General features: G+C 45.0%; 1 protein-coding gene across 5 annotated transcripts in view; it reads right to left on the reverse strand.

The window, feature by feature from the left end:
- Window positions 1–22224, reverse strand: part of LOC148032370 (uncharacterized) — a 117427-nt gene that overhangs the window by 81523 nt on the left and 13680 nt on the right. For 4 of the 5 annotated variants that reach the window (XM_087683020.1, XM_087683016.1, XM_087683017.1 and 1 more), the window contains exon 2: window positions 8552–8835. In XM_087683020.1, coding sequence (XP_087539146.1) covers window positions 8552–8835 — 284 coding nt within the window. The remainder of the gene's footprint in view (window positions 1–8551; window positions 8836–22224) is intronic. The other variant, XM_087683018.1, reaches the window with a different exon arrangement.

Genomic DNA, 22224 nt, shown 5'->3' on the forward strand with positions numbered 1-22224 from the left:
AGTGGAGGCATATGCACCTCTATTGGCCTGAGCCTCACCACCTGTGTACGAGACCACGGAACGATTGTGGTAGGGAGGGTTCTATGGATCAGATTGGATATTGGGGACTCGTGCCTTGGAGTCCTCAATGTCTATGCCCCTACTGAGGTTAGGGCACATAGCAGGTTCTAAGTGGAGATCGTAGTAGGACTCCCAAAGATGGACTCTTGGATTGTTGGAGGAGACTTCAACATCTTGGAGGCCTTAGAGGACCAATAGGGCAAAGGCAAAAACTACCACGGTATGGTTGGGGAGGAGCAGGAAACATGGGAGGTCTTCCTACTGGCAGTAGGAGCACGGGATGCTTGTAGAGAATCAGCTTTCCACAGAAGGGAGAGGTCACTAGACTTCTCTTGGGGATACAAGCAGCTAGGCGAATTCTTGCTAGAGCAGCTAGACAGGTTCTAAGTGGGAGAGTAGGGATGCTGTCGCGGAGGCCAGGTAGGGCAGTTGGCTGGCACCACTTTGTCCAATCACTGCCCAGTTATCCTAACACTTGATCCCCCAGCATCTGCCCTAAACACACGATCCTTGTTGGATCCCTGACTCGATCTACAGGAGGGAGGAAGTGAAGAGACAGATTGAGCAGATTTGGACTAGGGAGTGGGGCAGGAGGGACTGGATCGCAGAGGAGATTGCAGAGGTCCTAGCCGAGTCGAGCAGTATCTGCTAGGAGGCAACCCTAGAGGCCAGGCAGTAGAGCTGGGAGGAGAAGAGAGCACTCCGGTGGGACCTAGCAACCACATAGAGATTATTACGGGAGGCACCAGGGGATCCCATCCTCCACACACAGGAGGTGCACGCACGAGCAGCCATCACCGGCCTAGAGGACAAGCACTCGGAGTTCTCATTCAGCACCTCAGCAGCCTTCTGGGCGCGAAAGGGGGACATGATGTCCAAGGAGTTTTTTTAGGTGCACCAGCCTCGCACCTCAGGAGAGTAGATAAGCAACCTTCGAGATCAGTATGGGAGGATTCACTCTAGCCTAGACGAGGTGATGGAGATTGCTATCGACTACTATAGACGCCTTTTCCAGCAGGAGACAACCTCAGCCAGAGGACAGTGATGTAGATAGTAGGTCTGGGATCACATCCCGTCCCTCGTCACAGAGGAGATGGGACGCTCCCTCCTAACCCCCTTCACAAAGAAGGAAATAGAGGAGGCTTTCCATACACAAGACAGGCAAAAAAGCTCGGGAGAGGATGGCCTCTTTAAGGCCTTCTTCACTACCTACTAGGAGGTGGTGAAGGACCCCTTACTACTGGCCTTCCAGGAGATTTTCATCTCAGGATGGATGCCAGGGAGTCTATCGTCAAGTCTTATCAACTTGGGATTTAGATCAACTGGCGAAAGTCGGTTGGTTTCCTTACAGACCCGGACTCTGGCACGGAGTGGGGCATCCACTTGGGATTTAGATGGGTCTGCAAAGGGCAAACCGTTCGTTACCTAGGATTCCAAGTGAGACTCGACATCACTCCCGCCGAGCAGTTTCTTCTAGTCCTCGACTCTATTCAGAGGAAGCTGACCTACTAGAGTACTGCTCGCCTTTCCCTAGCGGGCCGAGCCCTAGTGGTTAACTAGGTCCTCCTAGCAACGGCTTGGTACATCGCCTCGTGTTGGTGCTTCTCCTCATCCTGTGTAGTTCAGCTTCGCCGCCTAGTGCAGAATTTCCTCTAGGCTGGGTCAAACAGTTCCAGGGACTCCCGGGCCAAGGTGGCGTGGGTGACCATCATTCAGAATCGGTCAGAGGGAGGGCTTGGGATAATAGACCTAGAATATCAGAGCCTGGCCCTTTTGGGCAAGCTAGTAGTCCGCAGTCTCACACCAAGAGGGTAGACCTAGAAGGTCCTATTGCAGGAGGGTCTCCAGGAGTGTAGACCGAGGCTTGGCGGTGATTGAAGGCCGTCCTGGAGATGGATCTTCACGACGGCCCAGATCACGCCCCCCAGATCCTCCTTCCTATGCAGTATACTTCATGTGTGGTAGGGCCTCCCTAAGGCCCTAATTCAGAGCCCCCCAGGCTACTAGGAGGAGATTGACCACCAACCAGTGATCTGGAACCCCCAAGTCAGATATCGGGATGGGGTTCAAATTGGCCAGCGCCCCCACATCCAGTGGGCAGGTTGGGAGGCAAGCCCAACTCTTACCGTCAAGATGTGGTGGGAGATGTACAGGATGGTGAACCAGAAGATGTTGCAACAGGCATCAGGTTGCTAGAGAGAAGTTGAGTTGAGGAGAAGGGAGATTGATACAGCAATACCTTAGGAGTGGCTTGACCCCCCGACACGAGAGCCGATAGAGCCTGGAGAGGTATGGAGGGCTGCTAGGTTTTCACCAACAAGTATCCCCCTACAGGTAGCAGGTAGAGTGGGCGGCGCCCCACATGGGACTTTCTTCACCGTGCAGGAGGGGGAGCATCTAGTCCTTGACAGAGGGCAACAGAATGAGGGGATAGTTGCCCTTTCCTAGAGGAGGAATCGGGTGGTTGGCCTCCAGGGGAAGACATGGCAGCTGAACCCTTATGTGTTCTGGGAGGAGCTCCGAGAGTGGCACCTCTGGATATGGGAGGACAATGAGCTAGAGTAGGACCCTGGAGAGTGGCTATGGCCGGCCACTGCGGTCACTAAGAAGCCACCGAGGTTCCTAGAGTACACAGCCAGGATTGGCAGACACTTACTGATGCAGGAAGACATGGACTGGGTGCTCTCGCGTAGCAGGTATTGGGCAGAGCATAGCATTAGGGATGCTTTCTGGTGGACTTTCTAGCACTGTCTATGGGATAGCTGGAGGCCGAAGAGGGTATCGTATTTCTTATGGCTATTGGCATATGGAGGCCTGGCAGTGGAAGTTGGTTAGCCAAGATGCAGAAGGATGGAGGTTCTAAGCACATAGCAACTTCTATAAACTCCAAAGCACTGCCTTTGGTCGTGTAAGGCGGTACAACTCGTGTGGAGAGGAGCATGCCGCATTCTCCGCCGTATAGCACCCAGCCTTGGATATATCTCATAGGGACCTTTCTGCTGGCAGGCAGTCAGCCGGCCGTCACCTTCTGTATGAGGCTAGGATGCATGACACGATATTCTTTATTGAGGCTGGGTCGTGCGCATTGGTCAGCTTGGAGGCTCTACCCATCCGCATGGTACTGGAGCCCACAACAGACCACTTTGACGTATAAGAGATTGTAGAGAGTCTTACTGGATGGCACATCTAGAAGGCACGGTGTCAGGAGGTTTTTGGCGGAGAGAGACTTTCAGTACAGGCAACTCTGGCAGAGCTTTGGACTAGGCGCAGGGCGAGTCTTCAACTCGTCAAGAGCTCCGTTTTCATTTCATGCGCACTTGGGGCGGCCAAGACCTGTTTTTCATTATGCAAGCATGCAGCCCTAGATGGTGATACACCCCCCCTCCATGGCTTCTTGCCCCCATCCCCCCTAGACCGCCCTGAGAGGCTTGTATACTTGATATATATGTGACTCTGTATCAGCTCCAACTAGTCTCTTGAGCATGAGCACTTCTTTGTATTCAAGTTTTTCTAAAGTAATATAATCAGTCACACTTTACTTGCAAAAAAAAAAAGACAATGACGTTGACTGGCATGCAATTGAGTAGATCATGGCCTATTCCAATCCTAGGAAAATGTACGCACTGCTTGTTGATGGAGTTGTCAAGATGGATTATGACCGGACTTGTTGATGGAGTCAAGATGGATTGTGGGACTTGGCTAGAATATTTAGAAGTATTAGATTATGCACAAGCAAGCCTTAGCCAAGCCAATTCAGTAGCATTGTCTGAAGTCAGAATCGCTTCTGAGTTCTGACCACCGCAAGAAACACCCTCATCTAGCAAAGGCCATGATTTTAACTCCAAATCGGAGATAGCGACCTAGAAATTCCTTCTCTGCCTAAAACTTGACGCACCAAGGCGGCAGATCTTCCAGTCCACTACAGCGCAAAAGGTTAAAGGAGGAGAGGAGAAAGAAGGCAACAAACACCAATGCCAAAAAACAGAAAAAGTTGCAAGATTTCCCTAAGCAATTCACTAGATTCAGAAAAGGAGATCAAATAGTAGTATTGCTTGGGGCTAAACAGGAGGGACAAACTAGCAAGCCTATTTTGGGTCCTGCCAAAGTCAAAGAGATCAACTTAGATGCTGAGGCAACAAATCTAGACCTGTCTTCATTGTCGACGATCTTACTGAGGACAAGGAGACTAATCTTGTGCATCTCTTCCAAGAGTTCAAGGATGTGTTCACATGGTCACTCAAGGAACTTAAGGGAATAGATCCCAGTATCGTAACCCATAACATTACCATGGTGCCTAACACAATGCCAATTAGCTTGTTAAGTAATGCCCTTACACAATGAATCCATCACTCACCTAGGATCCTGAGTAGCTACCACCTACACTACATATAGTACCATTTACTTCTATTCCTCTACACCAACACCCTTGATTGTGGTTATGTATTATCGGGTGTTACTTTTGTATGAACTAAGAAGCCATTGTCCAAAAAAAAAAAGTTGTCCCATTCACTTAGGTGACTCAAAAGATATCCATCGCCTTTGCAATCTAATAGGTCCTTGGGCAATAATTAGAGTGACAACCTTAGCCCAATGCCTTGGTCTCTTAGGGGTAGAACCTATTGAGCTAAAACATGCTTTACAATTGATTAGCATTTTCAAACAGCCCCAAAACACGCTTAATTAATGAAAAATGTAAATTTGGTGTGCAATTAGAGAGAATTTTAGTGGTCTCCCAAAATCCTAATTTTTTTGGGGCACCCTTCAGCATCTATAAATAGACGGGCTGTCCACCATTCAGCCTGATCCTTTTGTGCAAGTTTCTCACTCTATTGTACAGATTTCAGCCATTAACCACCTATCATCTGCGTTCAACCCATCACCAACTGTGGTCCATCACGTGTTGTCTGGCAATTCTCTACCTCGGATGATCAGTTCTCAGCCTTCCTCCAGTGGTAACACTACTACGTTTACTAAATTTCAGCCTCCGACTACTGTGTTTTGGTGACCAGCCTGCTCCCCTTCATTATTCAGCACTCTCTCATGGACGACCGGTGGTTACTACACTTGGAATCCATGTCCAATGGACGTCACTCTCTAACACTGTATTGCTCCGCCCTTGGGCATTCTGTACACTCTTACATTCATTTACAACATTCATTCACTTTAGAGTTTCTTCTCTTTATGTCATCTCTGTGTTTGAGTTTTGAGTTTTTGCGTTTTGCGTTTAGGATTTGAGTTTTGCTTGTCTATGTCTAGGTCTTTGTGTTTTAGTCTTGGTAGTACATGCTATGTTTTCTCAACGCAAACCCTAGCATATCTTCAGAGGACCTTTTGGGTCAAGGCTAATGAGCTATCTCTTCACTCTCCTTGGTCTCCCTCTTTGGGCTTAAGAGGTAGTCTAGAGCAACTTAAATATGCCTCCTTAATTATCATATTTCTTTGGAGTTTTTTGGCTTATAAAACAGCCCCAATAAGACATTTTAGCCATTTGATACAACATCTTAGACAATTGTATGACACCTTAGATTTTTTCTGTCTCGAACTAGTTCCATAAAAGGGACTCAATGTGCACATGCACATCACTCAACGTCCCTTTGTCACCCTTGGGTTCACAATTGTCACCATTTCCATCTACCATCATCTAGAGGTATATCCTTGCTTGTAGACATCACCATCAGTCTCAAAGGCTGCTGCCAACCTGTTTGTGGCCATCCTCCAGCTAATGCCAGCCTGATTGTGGCCTGCGTTTTTGCTGCCAGCACATCATTGACTGCTGCCACTGCCTATTGTGGGTTCTCTAGCCATTGCGACCTGTTCAACCGCTGCATTTTTCATTCTAGACAGTTGGCAACCTGATCTGTTGTCCTTATTTGACCCTTCATCAGCAGGCGAACTTACATATGTAACTGTTGATCTTTTAGTACCAGTGGCTATAGCTTCTTCTGATCTCGCCTAAGAGAGTGCGGTAACTTGTGTAGCAAGCTCATAAACCATACTTTTTAGTCTGCTTCTAGCCAATTCCGCTATGGGGACTAGGATGGGTGATGTGGTTGCTACTAGTGAAGGATGGGGTGATTCTGTTGGAGCCTTACCCTTGCCCATAACTGGTGGCCTTGTCATAAGGTCCTGCTGCACTGGTGCCTGCTTGTGAAGAACTTCCCAAGTTAGGGCTCATCAATGCCAACACTTCTACTCTTGAGTGTTGCTCCACCGATTTTCTAATGGCTAGGGCTATATCCTCCTCCTCCTGTTACTCCAGCTTTCGTTCCTCTTCTTCCTCCTTCGATGCTTCTTTGGCTCTTTCTAATTGTATCAAGCTGCCAGGTGGGATTTTCAGCTGCATCATGCCACTAACTACTTCGGACTCCTGATTCAGGCTCTACAAATCTTTGTTTTGCTGTCCCAGATCAGCTCTTCATCATTTGAATCAGTTTGGGAGTCATATTCTTCAAAAACTGGCCCTTGGCTACTATATGACATCAAACTCAACTCCAGTCTGCTTCATCTACTCCAGATTTGATGGTATAGCTGCACTCGGATCTGTACACAGAGGACGTCACTCTCCAGTACCTCAGCCTGCTCCCACGAGCATTGGTGGTTATCATAATCTTCTTCACTCATTCATATTAATTATATTCAGTATTTATTCATTCATCAGATTCTACTTCTCTCTCCCTTTTGTGTTTGCATTTTTGTTTGAATTTATTGTGTTTTAGTCATGTTCATACATGCTATGTTTTCTCTATGCAAACCCTAGTATATCTTCACATTCTATTCCATCTTGTGTAAGGCTTTATCCACTTACTATTTCGGTTTCAGCCTGATCAAGGATTCTAGTTTGAGGTTTCTTGGAACCTCTTCCATTTGAGGATCAATCACATTGGGATCTAATACCATTTTCTTTGTGAGTAGATCGAGCTAGTAACCCTTGCACTAGAGTGTGTCTCTACACAGCTCTATGTGGGACAATATAGCAGATGCTTTCATCAAGGCATTACCTGTTGGCAGCCTTGGGATCTTTTGTACATGTAATTGGACCAACATGCTTGTACTTTTCTTTGGTTGAGAGGGGGACCATGTTTTATCCCTCATATCAGTGTACATATGTCATTTGTAGCCCCTCAGCACATTCGGTTTCTTATTTCCTAATACGCTGCTGAGAGAGGGTGTTGAGTTTAAATCCAGCTCCATATCATGGACACCTTAGTGCAATTGTGCCCCAATCCTGGGCACCAATTTGCCACGTGTCAAGGCCATACGTATTTTGTTCCCTTGTAAGTTGGCCATGTTTTCCTCCATTTCTAGGTGGCCAGTTGCTCATCCATTGTTTATTTATAGTCTCACACACTTGAGTAGTTTGCACTTGAGATTTAGACCTTGGGAGCCTTGTTCATCTCATTCATTCTCTCTTCACTGTCCATTCATTTTTTATGCCCCTCTCTCTATCAAGAAATAGTCCTTGCAACTAGAGAAGTTTCGTATCAGAAAACAAAAAATTCTAAAGAAGCATTTGGTGTTTGGTCTTGTGACAACACGATACTTTTCACCAAGATTTTGATCACATTGTGCCTTTTGTTATGAGTTGTTATTGGGAATGTCGAACATTCTAAAGGAGTTGTTTTGTGATCAAAGGCTCAGTGGACAAAATTATTTAATGGGGCTGTCTGCAGCATGTTTGTAATTTGAGGGGACATCTACTGCTGGAAAGGGTTGTGGGTTTCAAGGAGTTGCTTCTGAGTTTGCCATGCAAGATTAGCTATCCTTCTCTCTAATTCCTAGCAATCCATCAGGAAAACTGAATGCCCCATATTTTCTCGCCTCCTCAGCATGTTGGAACTTATCTGCATGTCATTTGGAAGATTTCACTACCTCTGATGTGCATCAAGCCTGCTTTCAGCTTCTTAACTACCAATAAGTCTGTTTCAGGATATGTACTGAAGTTGCAGGAAGAGCTACTCCAGAAGAGCTGCTTTGACCATTGAGTTCTACTTGAAAAAATGGGTTTCAGGCTCTTACAATTGCTCCTGCTATTATTCCATTCAGTTGTTTTTTAATAGCCAATAATGTAAGATGGCCACTTCTTGGTTCTATGAGAAAACACGAGCATGTGATCACTGCCATGAATGGATTGAATGAACCAAAGCTGAAATGAATGTTAAAGCATCCTCTCAAAGAGAGACCAAGTCAAAAGTCATGATAAGTCTAGTTTAGTCAAGAAGCATGGCCTGTCTATAACATTCAAATTAAAAAGCCACAGCTACCTTTTATTCCTCAATAATCTTTTAAATTTGATTTTTCTATTTTTCGATAGGCCAAAGCATAACTTCCTACTAGAGCAAAAAGTGTGGGAGTTTTGGAGACTATGGTTGTGTCGGTTTGCATATGCACTTAGATGGCCTGCATTGGATGTCAAGTTCATTCTCATCACATGATCTTTATTAGTCCCAAATGGAGATGCCTGTTCATCAAAGCTATAAGGCATTTCAATTACCTTCCTTCTTGTTATGACTCCAGTAGCCACGGTATTGTTCCCCTGTAACCCAATATATATTGTGCCGAAAGCCTTCCTTATCTGCTAAACGGTCACAAACTTTCCACAGCTGCTCATCTCCGTAAGTAGAATGTCTCTGTGAGCGTGTTGAAGCAGAGCTCATAGTCATACTCATACCAAAATTATCTCCAATTGTATACTTTCCTAGAGTTGTCAAAGGTATCCTTGAAAAACTTCTATAAATCCAAAGTTTGTGAGGTCTTATCAAAACCTGTTGAATAGAACTACAAAAAAGAAAGTTTTAGAATGTGAACATATTATCATGTACTGGGTGCCTAACCTGCACTATGTGTTTAATAATCTAGATAATTCTGATACAGGCAAACTTTAATTTGAGCAGAACTTTGAGAGAAGTTTCTTATTTCCCACGTCATGACACCCTCAATGTAAGCATCACAAGTGCTGTGTAGCCACGTAGGTAATATAATCACCCAAAGGATCACATTAACCTGATGAATTGGTCCAAAAGTTAACCCATAGACAATACAAAGGGTTGAGAGATTCCTTAATCCACTGGCTGATAAGACTGATTATGTACTTCAAACTGTTGACTTACCAAGAAAGCTAAGACGTGTGAAAGTCTTACACAATTGACTGGCTAAAAAGACTAAATCTTATTAAATAAGTCTTAGTAATCTGGCAGCACCTAATCAATGTTTTTACAAATGTTTGAATATGAGTCGCGGCCATCAGCCAGGTGCATATAAATCCTCTAGCCAAAATTCATAGCATCAATCACAACTGTCTAGAAATGGTGAGCTGACTCATCATTTGAGCATGTCACCTTCTTGAGGCTCACTCATGTGGTTCATGGTGATTTTGAGGTTGATGATTATTGCTTGTTTCAGAAGTCAGCTCCAACCTACTCAGAACACCTAGTTGCTTTGTTTGTAATTTCTGGACCATCATGAAGCAGGAAAAATCATGTCAACATTAAGTTCCAGTGGAACTTTTTGCTGTAATACTGCCCATCTTGGGTTCATGGAAGACTTTTGATTTTCTGAAAGAATTTAATGGTGCAATGATGCCCATTTTGTAAGTCATAATGGTAAATTTGCAAGGTGTGAAAGGGGAACATGTGCAACTAGCTTGCACCCTTGTCTACTGAGCTATTATGTGCTCACAACTTGAAATTGATATCCATTGACCAGAGACAAGTCTCAAACCACCGCATTCAGATTATGCATTATGTAAAGAAGGTAATGATGGTAGATCAGAAGATTCAGAGATTGCAAAGAGGCAGGGCCCAGCCTTCTTCCAACTAAACTTCTGTGAGTTATCATATTCTCATCAGGTCCCCTTGGTTTCATCCAAATCCTTCACACCAAGGTCAGGTCTACAGTAGTAGATAGAAAAAAGGGATCCCCCACCTCTTTCTTTTAAATATGCCTTCTTCAAAATTTGAGGCCTTGTGGGTAAGCCTTGTGGTTGGAGCTGAATACTCCTTTTGACGCTGGTGGCATTCACAAGTGAAAGTGACATCCTGTGTTGAGCTAAAACATGCATTACTTGCTGATTAGCCTCTTAAACAGCCCCAAAACACTCTAAAAAATGCTCTTTTAGAGTAAAACCCTAAAACGGGGAGCGGTTCAAGAGAGTTCAATGGAAACCCTAAAACAAGGAGCAGTTCGAGAGAGTTAGTGGAAACCCTAATTTTTGGGGCGCCCTTCCACATCTATAAATAGACAGGCTGCCCCCATTCAGCCTCATTCCGTCTGTGCAGGTTTCTCACTCCATGTGCAGATTTCAGCCATTAGCCTCCTCCCACATAGTTGTCCACCCCTCAAGACTACTGCCACTCCATCCGTGTTTGCTCTTGCTGCTGGCGCCTTCATCCATGTTGACGTCAGCTATTGGCGACATCATCATCTGCTGCAATTTTATCATCCAATCATCGCTAGCCACATCAGACATTGTTTCAGCCTGCTGCTTAAAACAGACTGTGCACAATTTCTAGCCTCTGATCGGTGGTACACTGTTGCGTTTACCAGTTTCTAGCCTCCAGACTGCTGTGTTTTGGTGACCACCCTGCTGCCATTCACTATTCAGCACTCCAACTGGTGGTTATAGACTTGGAATCCGTCTTCGGTGGATGTCACACTCCGACATTGCTCTGCCCTTGAGCACATTGTACACTCTTACATTCATTTACAGCATTCATTCACTTCAAAGTTGTGTTCTCTCTCTCCCTTCTTTTGTTTGTGTTTGAGTTTCTATATTTGAGTTTTGAGTTTTGCGTTTAGGGTTTGAGTTTTGCCCTCTGTGTCTGTGTTTGTCTCTTTGTGTTTTTGTCGTGGTCATACACTGTGTGTCCTCAATGCAAACCCTAGCAGTTTTCTTCACATCCTGCACTCTCTTACCATGGGAGAAGTGTCTCATGAGAGTGATGCCATGTTACCAACCACTGAACTATTAGGTTTGGGTGGCTTGTGGTGGTCTTGCAAGACCATACCATTGTGGCAGTCTTATGTGCCTATCAGCACTGACAAAGACAAGGCATCTCTTATTTCTTCTCTTGGAGAAAAACTAGGAATATGTACCTCTTATTATGGATTATTGTGCTAGAAATTCAACAGATCCTACTTAGAGATATTGGGATTCCATTAACCTAGACTCGGGTGGAATGGTAAAGGAGACACATTGATACTGCACTTGAAAACACTCAAGAACCTAGGATGTATGAAAGGAGGCTCTTAGACTAATTATTCATGGAATAGATAGAGATATACTAGTGACTTGGGAGCTGTACTAGGTCGTGGACAAAGGATTACCTTACATGTATAAGGATAATCAAGGAGCATCTCATTCCATATTATATGGCAGCATATGAGCATCATTTCTACTCCAAACTTTTCTCAAAAAAAGTGAGTTCTAGGTTGTTTTCATGGATGGGAACCCATTTCTTGTATCATAGCTGTAGCTCCTTGGACAGCAAGATGTAGCCAACCATTAGAGCAGCAAGTTGTATCTACTGTAGAAACCCTCTCTTGGATTTCGAAACAGATTGTACACACACTAAGATCTTTGGGATTGTACTATGTAGCCTTTCTTACACATTGATTCATCTTACATGGTTTGGCATTCCATGAGCTCTCATATTAAACATTCGCCCTTAAAGAATGGCCTATGTGAAGATATGCTAGGGTTTGCGCTAAGGAAACACAACATGTATAATCAAGACAAGCAAAACTCAAACCCTAAATGCAAAACGCAAAACACAAAAACTCAAAACTCAAACATAGAGACAAATACAGAGAGAAGAAACTCTGAAGTGAATGAATGTTGTAAATGAATGTAAGAGTGTACAGAATGCCCAAGGGCAAAGCAATGCAGTATTGGAGAGTGACATCCACCGAAGATGAACCCCAAGTGTTGTGACCACCAGTGAAGTGTCGAAGTGTGGGAAACACCAAATGTTGATCATCAAAGTGTCAAGGAACTGAGGCGACAATAGGAGAGGTATTTGCTCATGTAGACAGCCTGCTGGACAACAAAAACGCAGAAACTGCAGCAATCCCTTGGTGGGAGAGATGTTTCTCATGTAGAAGTCCTGTTGGATAGCAAAAATGCAAAAACTGCAGCAGTCCCTTGGTGGGAGAGATGACAATAGCCTATTAGCTAGCACTAGATGTTGAAAATGTAGGCTAATCAGGTGCTATAATGACACAATAGATGGAGACCTCCAAACAATAGGGTGATGGCTGAAAATAGGTCGCCTAGGGCTCAATAGTGATGAGTTGCAGTTGGTGACGGCTGGACAGCAAATGGTAGGTGGCTGATAGCTGAAATCTGCACAATAGAGTGAGAAACCTGCACAAAAGGATGAGGCTGAATGGTGGGCAGCATGTTTATTTATAGATGTTGAAGGGTGTCCCAAAAAATTAGGGTTTTGGGGGACCATTGAAACTCTCTCGATCCACGCATCAAATTTGTATTTTTTTATTAATTGTGTTTTGGGACTGTTTGAAAATGGTAATTAGTTGTAAAGCATGTTGTAGGTCAACACCCCCTCTTAGGCCCAAAACTAAGTCTAAAAGGAAAATCTGGCAATGTTTACCTCAAGGTGTCCCACCCCAAAGCAACCAAGGCATCGGACAAAGGGTGCACATCAGATGTCCACTGGTCTACCAAGACTACAGAGGCGATGCATATCTTACCAAGGGAGTCCAAGTAGTCACCCCAGAGAGAACAGGGCATCAAAAAAAGGGTGCTCTCGTTGGCTACCTAGTGGCCTACCAAGCCCTACAAAGTCGGATGGAGCCACATAGAACTTTTTTTTTTCTTGGAAGTGTAAAGTTAATTTTAAGGGTGGTGGCCGATCAAGTAACTGTGATCCAGAAGATGAGAGTAGGGATGGTACACCCAACACATCACAAAGCAGTACAAGCTTACCCAACCACTAGAGGATGTCAATGACGAGGGAAAGAAGATGAAATATCATGTGAAGAATAATGGTGGTATAATCCGCCAGTGGAAATAGCTTAGGATCCGTCCAATGGTGCTCTACACAATGGAATGCATAGTATACTACATGCTGAAGAATGCTCACGTTAGCAAGTGCCACTTGGACAATGTCCCTCGTGGAGAAATTATCACTTGCCTAAGTGCCCTAGTACAAAGATGATGAAATCATGCAATGCATGGGGAAGGTACAACAGGGGGGAAATGCCAATGTTGAAGACATTTACTGAAACCTATAGAATACCAAGAATGGTAGGAACTCTCTCTCAACCTAGATGTCGATGCCGAAGAGAAGTAAGAGAAGCCTAAGGATGTCAATCTTCATATGGTACTAAGAACCATGTGGATGAAACTAATAAAGCATCTGTTGAGCTAAAACACGCTTTTCAACTGATTAGCATTCTTAAACAACCCCAAATCACACTTAATAAATGAAAAACCCTAAAAAGGGGAGTGGTCTGAGTTTCAGTGGTCTCCCAAAAACCCTAATTTTTGGGGTGCCCTTCAATATCTATAAATAGACAGGCTACCCCCTATTCAGTCCATCTCTTGTGTGCAGGTTTCTCGCTCCACATGCAGATTTCAGTCATCAGCCTCCTCCCACGTAGCTGTCCAGCCCTCGTGATTGTTGCCACTCCATCTGTGTTTGCTCCTACTGCTGGCACCTTCATCCATGCTGGCATTAGCTACTGATGACATCATCATTGCTGTGATCTGATCATCCAGTCATTGCCCGCCACATCAGACACAGTTTCAGCCTGCATTTGCACCTGTGCAGCCTAGGCGTCAGTTATTCATCATCCTACGGCATATTCAGATCTGTGTTTTCTGTATGTGACAGCCGCCAACCATCACACACACTCTTAATGTTTGCGTTTGTTGATCAGCATCTACTATCACTTGCTTTTACAACATCTACCTCCTCAGACACTCTAACTGATGGTCACAGACTTGGGATCCGTCTCCAATGGACATCACTCTTTGACATTGCTCTGTCCTTGAGCACATTGTACACTCTTACATTCATTTACATCATTCATTCACTTCAGAGTTGTGTTTTTCTCTCCCTTCTTCTGTTTGTGTTTGAGTTTTAAGTTTTGTGTTTAGGGTTTGAGTTTTTCTTTTTGTGTTTGTGTCTGTCTCTTTGTGTTTCCGTCATGGTCATACACTCTATGTTTCCTCAGTGCAAACCCTAGCAGTTTTCTTCACATGGTATCAGAGCCAGTGCTCTTGTAAAGAATATCCTGCGGATATTGTGGAGAGTTAGTCTTTGTGCGAGGCACACAATACGACTCGTAACCAAATCACAATGTCCCAAACACCTTCTTCTCCAATTCCTATGATATCCTATCAGGCTTCTCCATCACTAGAGGCCCTGAAATGGCATTATGGACTCGGTGAGAAGGATGACACTCCACTTTCACCCTCACTTTCTTTTTCTACTCCTATTCCATATTTCACTAACATGACAGGGGAGGACTTTGAGGAGTACTATCGCAACAAGTACGGTGATGTTTACACCCCTCCTACCAATTTTACTACCACATTTGGACCGGTTGGTGATGCTAGCCATCTCTCCGATCATGGAGGATATACGGCATTCGGAACGTCTGGCGATCCATCTTCATCATCTTAGCTAGGTTCAATGTCAGGTTTGTACAATCCTTTTGAGTTGCATGAATCAAAACCCTTGCATGTTTCTTCTTTTGAGGTACATGATCCGGATGGCTTTGCGTATGTGAACTTAAATAGAGGGGGCTCTCGAAGCAGACGAAATTCAGGTACATCTCTATTTCATTTGAGCATGTAGCACACACTTCTCAATTCCCTCCCATCCCACCCTCTTCTATATCACACCTTGATTACCTCTCATCATCTTTCCAAAATCTCGGATTACACTCCACATCCGCTTCACACACACTGGGGGTTGGATCTTCCATCTCCGCTCCTAGCACCTTCTCCTTCTCTACCCCATTCTCTACCTCTTTGCACCATGGTACTTCGTTAGGGGAAATGCCACCCTTTAACACAGTGCCTCTCGCCTTTCCGCAAATGAGCACACCCTTAGCACCTAGGACAACTATGATGGGCATCCCCCTCACTATCCCCAGCTTCACATCTCACATAAACACTCACACATAGGGGTTTCCATCCTCCACTTATGGTGCGTCTTCACACTCTCCTTGGGTTACATCTACACAAGGATTCCTATCTTCTACTCCATGTGTTCCCATTCCACCTCCTTGGGTTACTCATGTGGCTACCATGCCCATGTCTAGTCCACCCATCCCTACCTATGGATCCACCTTGCACAATACCCGCATGTGTGGGCATTCTAGGGCCCATTCCCAAGTGCACTCCACTCCCCCATCTTATTCCCATTACACTTTTTCATACTATCCATCTTTGAGCACTACCACTCCTGTTGCAACGGCCAACAATGCCTTCACGGATAAGACTCGTTTTAACGGGTCGAATTTCATGCAACAATTGCTTGAGTCTCAGGGTCTTTGGGACCTCGTCATTGGTCTAGAGGCTATGCCCGGACCCTCAACTAGCTCACCCTGACTACATCCGTCAATCAAGAGCCTGCAATGCCACAACCAATGTTGAGCTGATGCAAGGATTGCTTCCTAAGTTTCACTCTCACTTGCAACACTTCCCACTCACGTCCAAGTGTTAGAGTCACCTTCTCAACCGCTATGCGGCCCAAGATCGTACTCAGCAAATCAATCTCAACTTTGAGCTTCAAGAGTTCTCTATTAAGGAAGGGGATAATCTGAAAGTCAAGTTGTATGAATATAGGCGGTCACTCGCCGAGTTCACCACTATTGACTCTCCAAAGTCAAGTTGTATGAATATAGGCGGTCACTCGCCGAGAGTTCACCACTATTGGCTCTCCAAAGTCGGATGACAATCAGGTTACGTTCTTCTTGAATAAGTTGCCCAAAAAATACTTCAATTTCATTCAGCACATCATTTCACAGCCTCAATTGCCAACCTTCTACAAGTTTGAGTGCTAGTTCTTGCATTACACGAGGCTGCATAATCAAGTCCATAAGAAATCCTCATCACAACCTTATTCCGACCAGAGGGAGTTGGTTGCCTCTTCTTTGAGAGGGAAATCCAACACTAGCAAGAATTGGCAAGATGCAAAGGCAAGCCAATCAAAGGGTGACTCCTCTTCCTCAAATGGAACCAAAGAATCTAGACCTATCTGGCAACAACTCCCTAAGAAAAACTGGTTTTTCACACACTACCAGAGACCGGGCCATGTGGATGAAGAGTGTCGCTCCAAGGCCCAAGGTCTTCCACCTAAAAAGCCTCAACCAACCGCTGTGACTGCACAATCCAGTGGGGCTACGCCTTCCACTCATGCTTCATCTACTTCCTTAGCACCCGTTGTTGCTGTTGGACATGTGGCTCGAGCAGCAAACAATCTCTTTCACTACCCCTAAGGGACTAGCTAATTGGTCTACAGGTCCTAATCCTGTTGCATTTCATATATCCATCTCCCCTTCCTCTCCACCTCGTCAGGCATTCCCTTGGCAAAGTCCAGCCACTAGACATACGCGATCGTAGACACCTTCTTAGACTAGCATGTCTCTAGGTCCTTTAGGATACCTGAGATCACTCTAGCATCCATTTTTCATACTCTCAGAGTCAGGCCCATAGGATTCATTGTCCTTATATTTTTTCCATTCTTAAGTCTTCCGCTACATTTACTCACACAAATACATATTCATTGCATTGTCTTTTCACTTAGATTTTCTCTCTCTTATGTTGTTCTTTGGAGCATCTCACCACTGACCTCTATGTTTACAGATTCTCATCTCTTTTACAGGGTTGTGTCTTTCAATATAGGGCTAACTTACAGATTGCTTTGGTCCTACCTGGGCTAGAGACGTGGGGATGCGCACTGTGCCTTTCATGGTTTCATCATCCTAGAAGTACTTGCTCTTCTTCTAGCATGGAGGTTTCCCCTCCTAAGGTGGATTGTGTAACATCTCTCTCAATGCTATCACGGCAGTGACTTCTACCTTGCTCTTCCAACAAGGTGCTTCATCCACTTAATCTTCATCATCTTCTTCCATTCCTTATGGTTCTCGGCACCACACAAAGACCGACATCAAGCTTCTCTTCCTTCTTCGGCATCTACATCCAGGTTGAGAGGGGATTCCTACCCTTCTTGGTATTCCACAGGCTTCATCACTTTGCCTTTGACATCGGCTTCTCCCCCCCTATTGTACCTTCCCATTTGCATTGTATGATTTCATCATCTTTGTACTAGGGCTCTTGGGAAAGTGAACAATTTTCCCAAGAGGGACATTGTCTAAGTGACACCTGTTGCATGACCATTCTTCAGCTTGTAGCATACTTTGTATCTCATTGTGCAGAGCACCACTTAAGCGGATCCTAAGTTGTTTCCACCGGCAGCTGTTGTCACCACACCACCATACTCCACCACATGGATACCTCATCACCTATTTTTCCTGGTCATTGACACCCTTGAGTGGATGGGTAAGCTTGTACTGTTTTGTGATGTGTTGGGTGTACCCTCCCTACTCCCGTCTTCTTGGTCACTGTTACTCAATCGAACACATCCCATAAAATTTAACTCACTTTTAACCCAAAAAAAAAAAAAGTCAATGTGGTTCCATCCGCCTTTGTAGGGCTTGGTAGGCCACTGGGCAACCGACATACACCCTTTTTCCGATGCCCTATCTTCTCTAGGGTGACTACTTGGACTCCCTTGGTAAGACAACCATCGCCTCTGTAGTCTTGGTAGGCCACTGGGCAACCGCCCTGTATCCTTTTTTCGATGCCCTGGCTGCTTTGGGATGAAACGCCTTGGGGTAAGTAAAAATCAAAGCGGCTTGCTTTTGGGCCTGAGAGAGGATGTTGAGCTAAAACACGCTTTTTAACTGATTAGCATTCTTAAACAATCCCAAAACACACTTAATTAATGAAAAACCCTAAAAAGGAGAGCGGTCCGAGAGAGTTTCAATGATCTCCCAAAAACCCTAATTTTCGGGGCACCTTTCAACATCTATAAATAGACAAGCTGCCCCCCATTCAGCCCATCCCTTATGTGCAGGTTTCTCACTCCACGTGTAGATTTTAGCCATCAGCCTCCTCCCATGTGGTTGTCCAACCCTCGTGACTGCTGCCACTCCATCTGTGTTTTCTCCTGCTGCTGGTGCCTTCATCCATGTTGGCGTTAGCTGTACTGGTGACATCATCATTTGCAACGATCTGATCATCTAGTCATCGCCAGCCACATCAGACACTGTTTCAGCCTGCATTTGCACATGTGCAGCCTAGGCGTTAGCTGTTCATCATCCTGCAGCATTTTCAGATCTGTGTTTGCTATATGGAACAGCCGCCAGCCATCACACACTCTCCTACTGTTTGCGTTTGCTGATCAGCATCTGCTATCACTTGCGTTTACAGCATCTACCTCCTCAAACACTCTGATTGGCGGTCACAGACTTGGGATCCATCTCCGGTGGACATCACTCTCCAGCATTGCTCTACCCTTGAGCACACTATACTCTCTTACATTCATTTACAGCATTCATTCACTTCAAAGTTGTGCTCTTCTCTCCCTTCTTCTATTTGTGTTTGAGTTTTTGTGTTCGAGTTTTGGGTTTTGCGTTTAGGGTGGTTTGAGTTTTACTTTCTGTGTCTATGTTTGTCTCTTTGTGTTTCTGTCATGGTCGTACACTCTGTGTTTCCTCAGTGCAAACCCTAGCAATTTTCTTCACAGCATCCCTACTGGAAGAGCAAAGATAAAAGTCGCCACCACGATAGCATCAAGAGAGATGTTGCATGATCCTCCACAAGAGGGGAAGCCTCCATACTAGTAGAAAAGCAAAACTCCAAGTAGATGAAACCATGAAAGGAACAGCGTGCATCTCCTTTCTCCAACTCAAGAAGGGTTGGTACAAGCCTGCATGTTAACCCTACACGGAAATAAAAAACCCTACAAAATATATAGAAAATCTGCAAGCACAGAGGTGAGTAGTGAGATGCTCTAGAAAACAAAACTAGAAATAAAAGAAAGCAAAGCTAAGTGCAATGCAATGAGTATATAAGTATGCAACGGAAGTCTAAAAAGAGAAAGGCTATGTGAGTGGCCACCATCACATACGGTAAGGTGGGTAAGTGGTCCTAGAAGGTATAGTGGATGTCCTGGGAATAGATGCGTAAAGTGCAATAGGTGAGTCACTAGCAAACCAATTAGCCAATCCTTCAGGAGTAATGAAGGAGAAAGGCTATCGAGGCTGTGCGCATGCCACATATCCAGTAGCCACTGAGACAGAGGAAGTAGATGGTGCAACAATAGGAAGTGTAGCCCCACTAGATTGGCCAATGGAAGTGGAGGCAGTCGCAACAATCTACTATGGTTTTCTAGGAGGAAGACCATGGGCCTTGGTACGACACTCCTTGTCCACATGGACTGATCTCTGGTAGTATATGCAAAAACTATTTTTCTAAGGAATTTGTTGCCAAAGGAGTCGTGTTTCTTTGTCTCCCTTGAAGGAAGTGGTGTCACCCTTGTTTTGGCTTGCCTTCGCATCTTGCGAGTTCTTGCTACTTTTGGTTTTCCCTCCCGAAGAAGAGACAACCAACCCTCACTCCTCTGAATGGATGTGTGGGGAGGACTTCTTGTGGACTTGATTATGCAACCTCACATAATGCAATAACTAACACTCGAACTCGTAGAAAATCAGCAATCTAAGTAGTGAGATAATGTGACTGATAAAATGGAAGTATTTGCCAAGCAACTTGTCAAGAAGAATGTGACCTAATCATCATCTGGCTTTGGAGAGCCAATAGTAGCAAACTCAGTGACCAATCGTAGATATTCAGTCAACTTGACTTTCAAATCATCCCCTTCCTTAATGGAAAACTCTTGAAGCTCAAAATCGAGATTGATATGTCAAGTGCAAGTGCAATCTCGAGCTACATAGCGGTCAATGAGATGACTCCAACAGTCAGATACGAGGGGAAAATGTTGTAATTGAGAGTGAAACTCAGGAAGAAACCCTTGTATTAACTCAACATTGGCTACGGCATTGCGAGCTCTCCATTGACAGATATGATCAGGATGAGCTAATCGAGGATCTGGTACCAATGATAAGGTCCCAAAGTCCTTGAGATTCAAGCACTTGTTGCATGAAGTTTGACCAAGTGGTGAAATTCGACCCATTAAAACGAGTCTTATCTGTGAAGGTATTCTTGGCCGTTGCAACAAGAGTGGTAGTGCTAGGAGATTGAGAAAGTATGTAATGGGGGTAAGGTGGATAGCGAGGATAGAGAGGTGAAGTGGAGTACACTTGGAAAGTAATCCCAGAGTGCCCACAATGCATACAAGAAGTATACATAGCGGATCCAAATGTGGGCAAGGGCAGATTGGATATAAGCATGGTAACCGCTTGTGGAGCCAATGGTGGAGGGATAGGGATACAAGGAGTAGAGGATGAAAATCCTTGCATAGGAGTGACCCAAGGGATATGGGACAATAGTCCATAAGCAAAGGATAGAGATCCTTACGTCTAAAAGGTTGTGTGGGGGGGTCTGTGAGTATTTGAGGGTAATGAGGGGGATGCCCATCACAACTGTCTCAAAGTGAAAGGATATGGTAAAGTGGGTGGTATGTGGAAGGTACAATGTTAAAGGGTGGCGTTCCCCCTAACAATGCACTAAGAGATGGAAGGAATGGAGTGTAGGTAGATAGTGGTGTGGGAGCTTTCACTCAACCGCCAAGACCCACGGACCGCTTATTGTTTCAAGCGTTCCAAGCCGAGCACTAATGGCTACCTCTCACATAACCGACGCGCCATCCATATCTACGGGTGTAGTGAGCTTACCTCCGTGCCGTTCGAGTTACCTCCTCTCCCGCGCACTCCGGTGGCTCCACGATCCAAGTGCAAGCTTCAAGCAAACTCCATCCTCAAGCTCCACGCTCCAAGCTCCATTGCCGCGAGCAAGACAAGAGAAGAGAAAAGAAGAGAAGAAGAGAGGAGAAGATGGAGAGCTTCTCCTCCTCGGTCCCTCACCCTCACACACTCACTCCCTCACACTCTCACACTCCCTCTCTCAAGCACAAGCTCAAGCAAGCAAGAACAAGAAGAAGAAGAAGAAGAGGAGAGCTACTTTTGGCCACACACAAGAATGAGCTTCTCATTCACTTTTCAACTTTATATACAAAACCCTAAATCCCTTTTGGGCTGTCATCCCCTTTTCCCCTTTTTACATGGCCGGCCGTAGCCTAGGCCCTTTTTTCCATTGTCCTTCTATCTTCCTAGCTTCCATTCCACCGCCCATCTACATTTACAAATTGCACGGCGGCGCTCCTTGAATTAAACCATGATGCGCTTGCGCTCTTTTACAAAAGTTTTGACTTGCGCTTTTCCTTGTGCGCCTTTCTCCCTTATTTAGGACTCTTCTCCTTGTGCGTCTTTGTCTTCCATTTCTCTTTGCCTTGGCCTCTGTCTTTGTCTTCTTATTTAGCTTTTCCAGATTTTCCACCTTCATTCGTTTGAGGTTTAGCTTTTCCAGATTTTCCACCTTCATTCGTTTGAGGGTTAACATTACCCCCCTCCTAGACGAGTGCCAGTCCCATGGCACTCACCGTCGTAGGTAGCAGGCTGTAGCATGCACCGAAGACGTGGGTGACAAGGATGCCGGTGGTTTCCGTGGAGGAGTATTGGTAGTGGCGGGGTAGAAGGTCCTGGGGGCCTGTTGGTGGCCAAGGTGGCTAGTGGAAGGTTGTTGGAGTTGGCGGTAGGGCTATTTTGTGTTGGGGATTGCATTGATGGCCAGCATAAGTGGTAGTTTGTTGGGGATTCTGCACATGACGATTCTTTGCGAGCTTGTCGGATGATAAGGGATAAGTAGTCAGAGTTTGATGAAGAGCGAACGACACCTTATACCTGCAATTGGAAAACCTCGCATGTGGTCTCTCCTTAAGGGGTAGTGCTAGTCTTCTTATCGTGCACAAGACATATTTTGATTAGTTTGGGAGACAGGTCAAACTCTAAGCAAGCTTGGAGTATTGTCCTGCACTTGAGGACCCAAACCGTGTATAGGTTATAGTGTGAATATTAAATGTATACACGTGTATATTTAGGTATTACTTAGTT

The sequence above is a fragment of the Lygodium microphyllum genome, chromosome 8, assembly GCF_053477565.2.
Source record: "Lygodium microphyllum isolate KBCC chromosome 8, Lygodium_microphyllum_v1.1.10, whole genome shotgun sequence".
Taxonomy (NCBI): domain Eukaryota; kingdom Viridiplantae; phylum Streptophyta; class Polypodiopsida; order Schizaeales; family Lygodiaceae; genus Lygodium; species Lygodium microphyllum.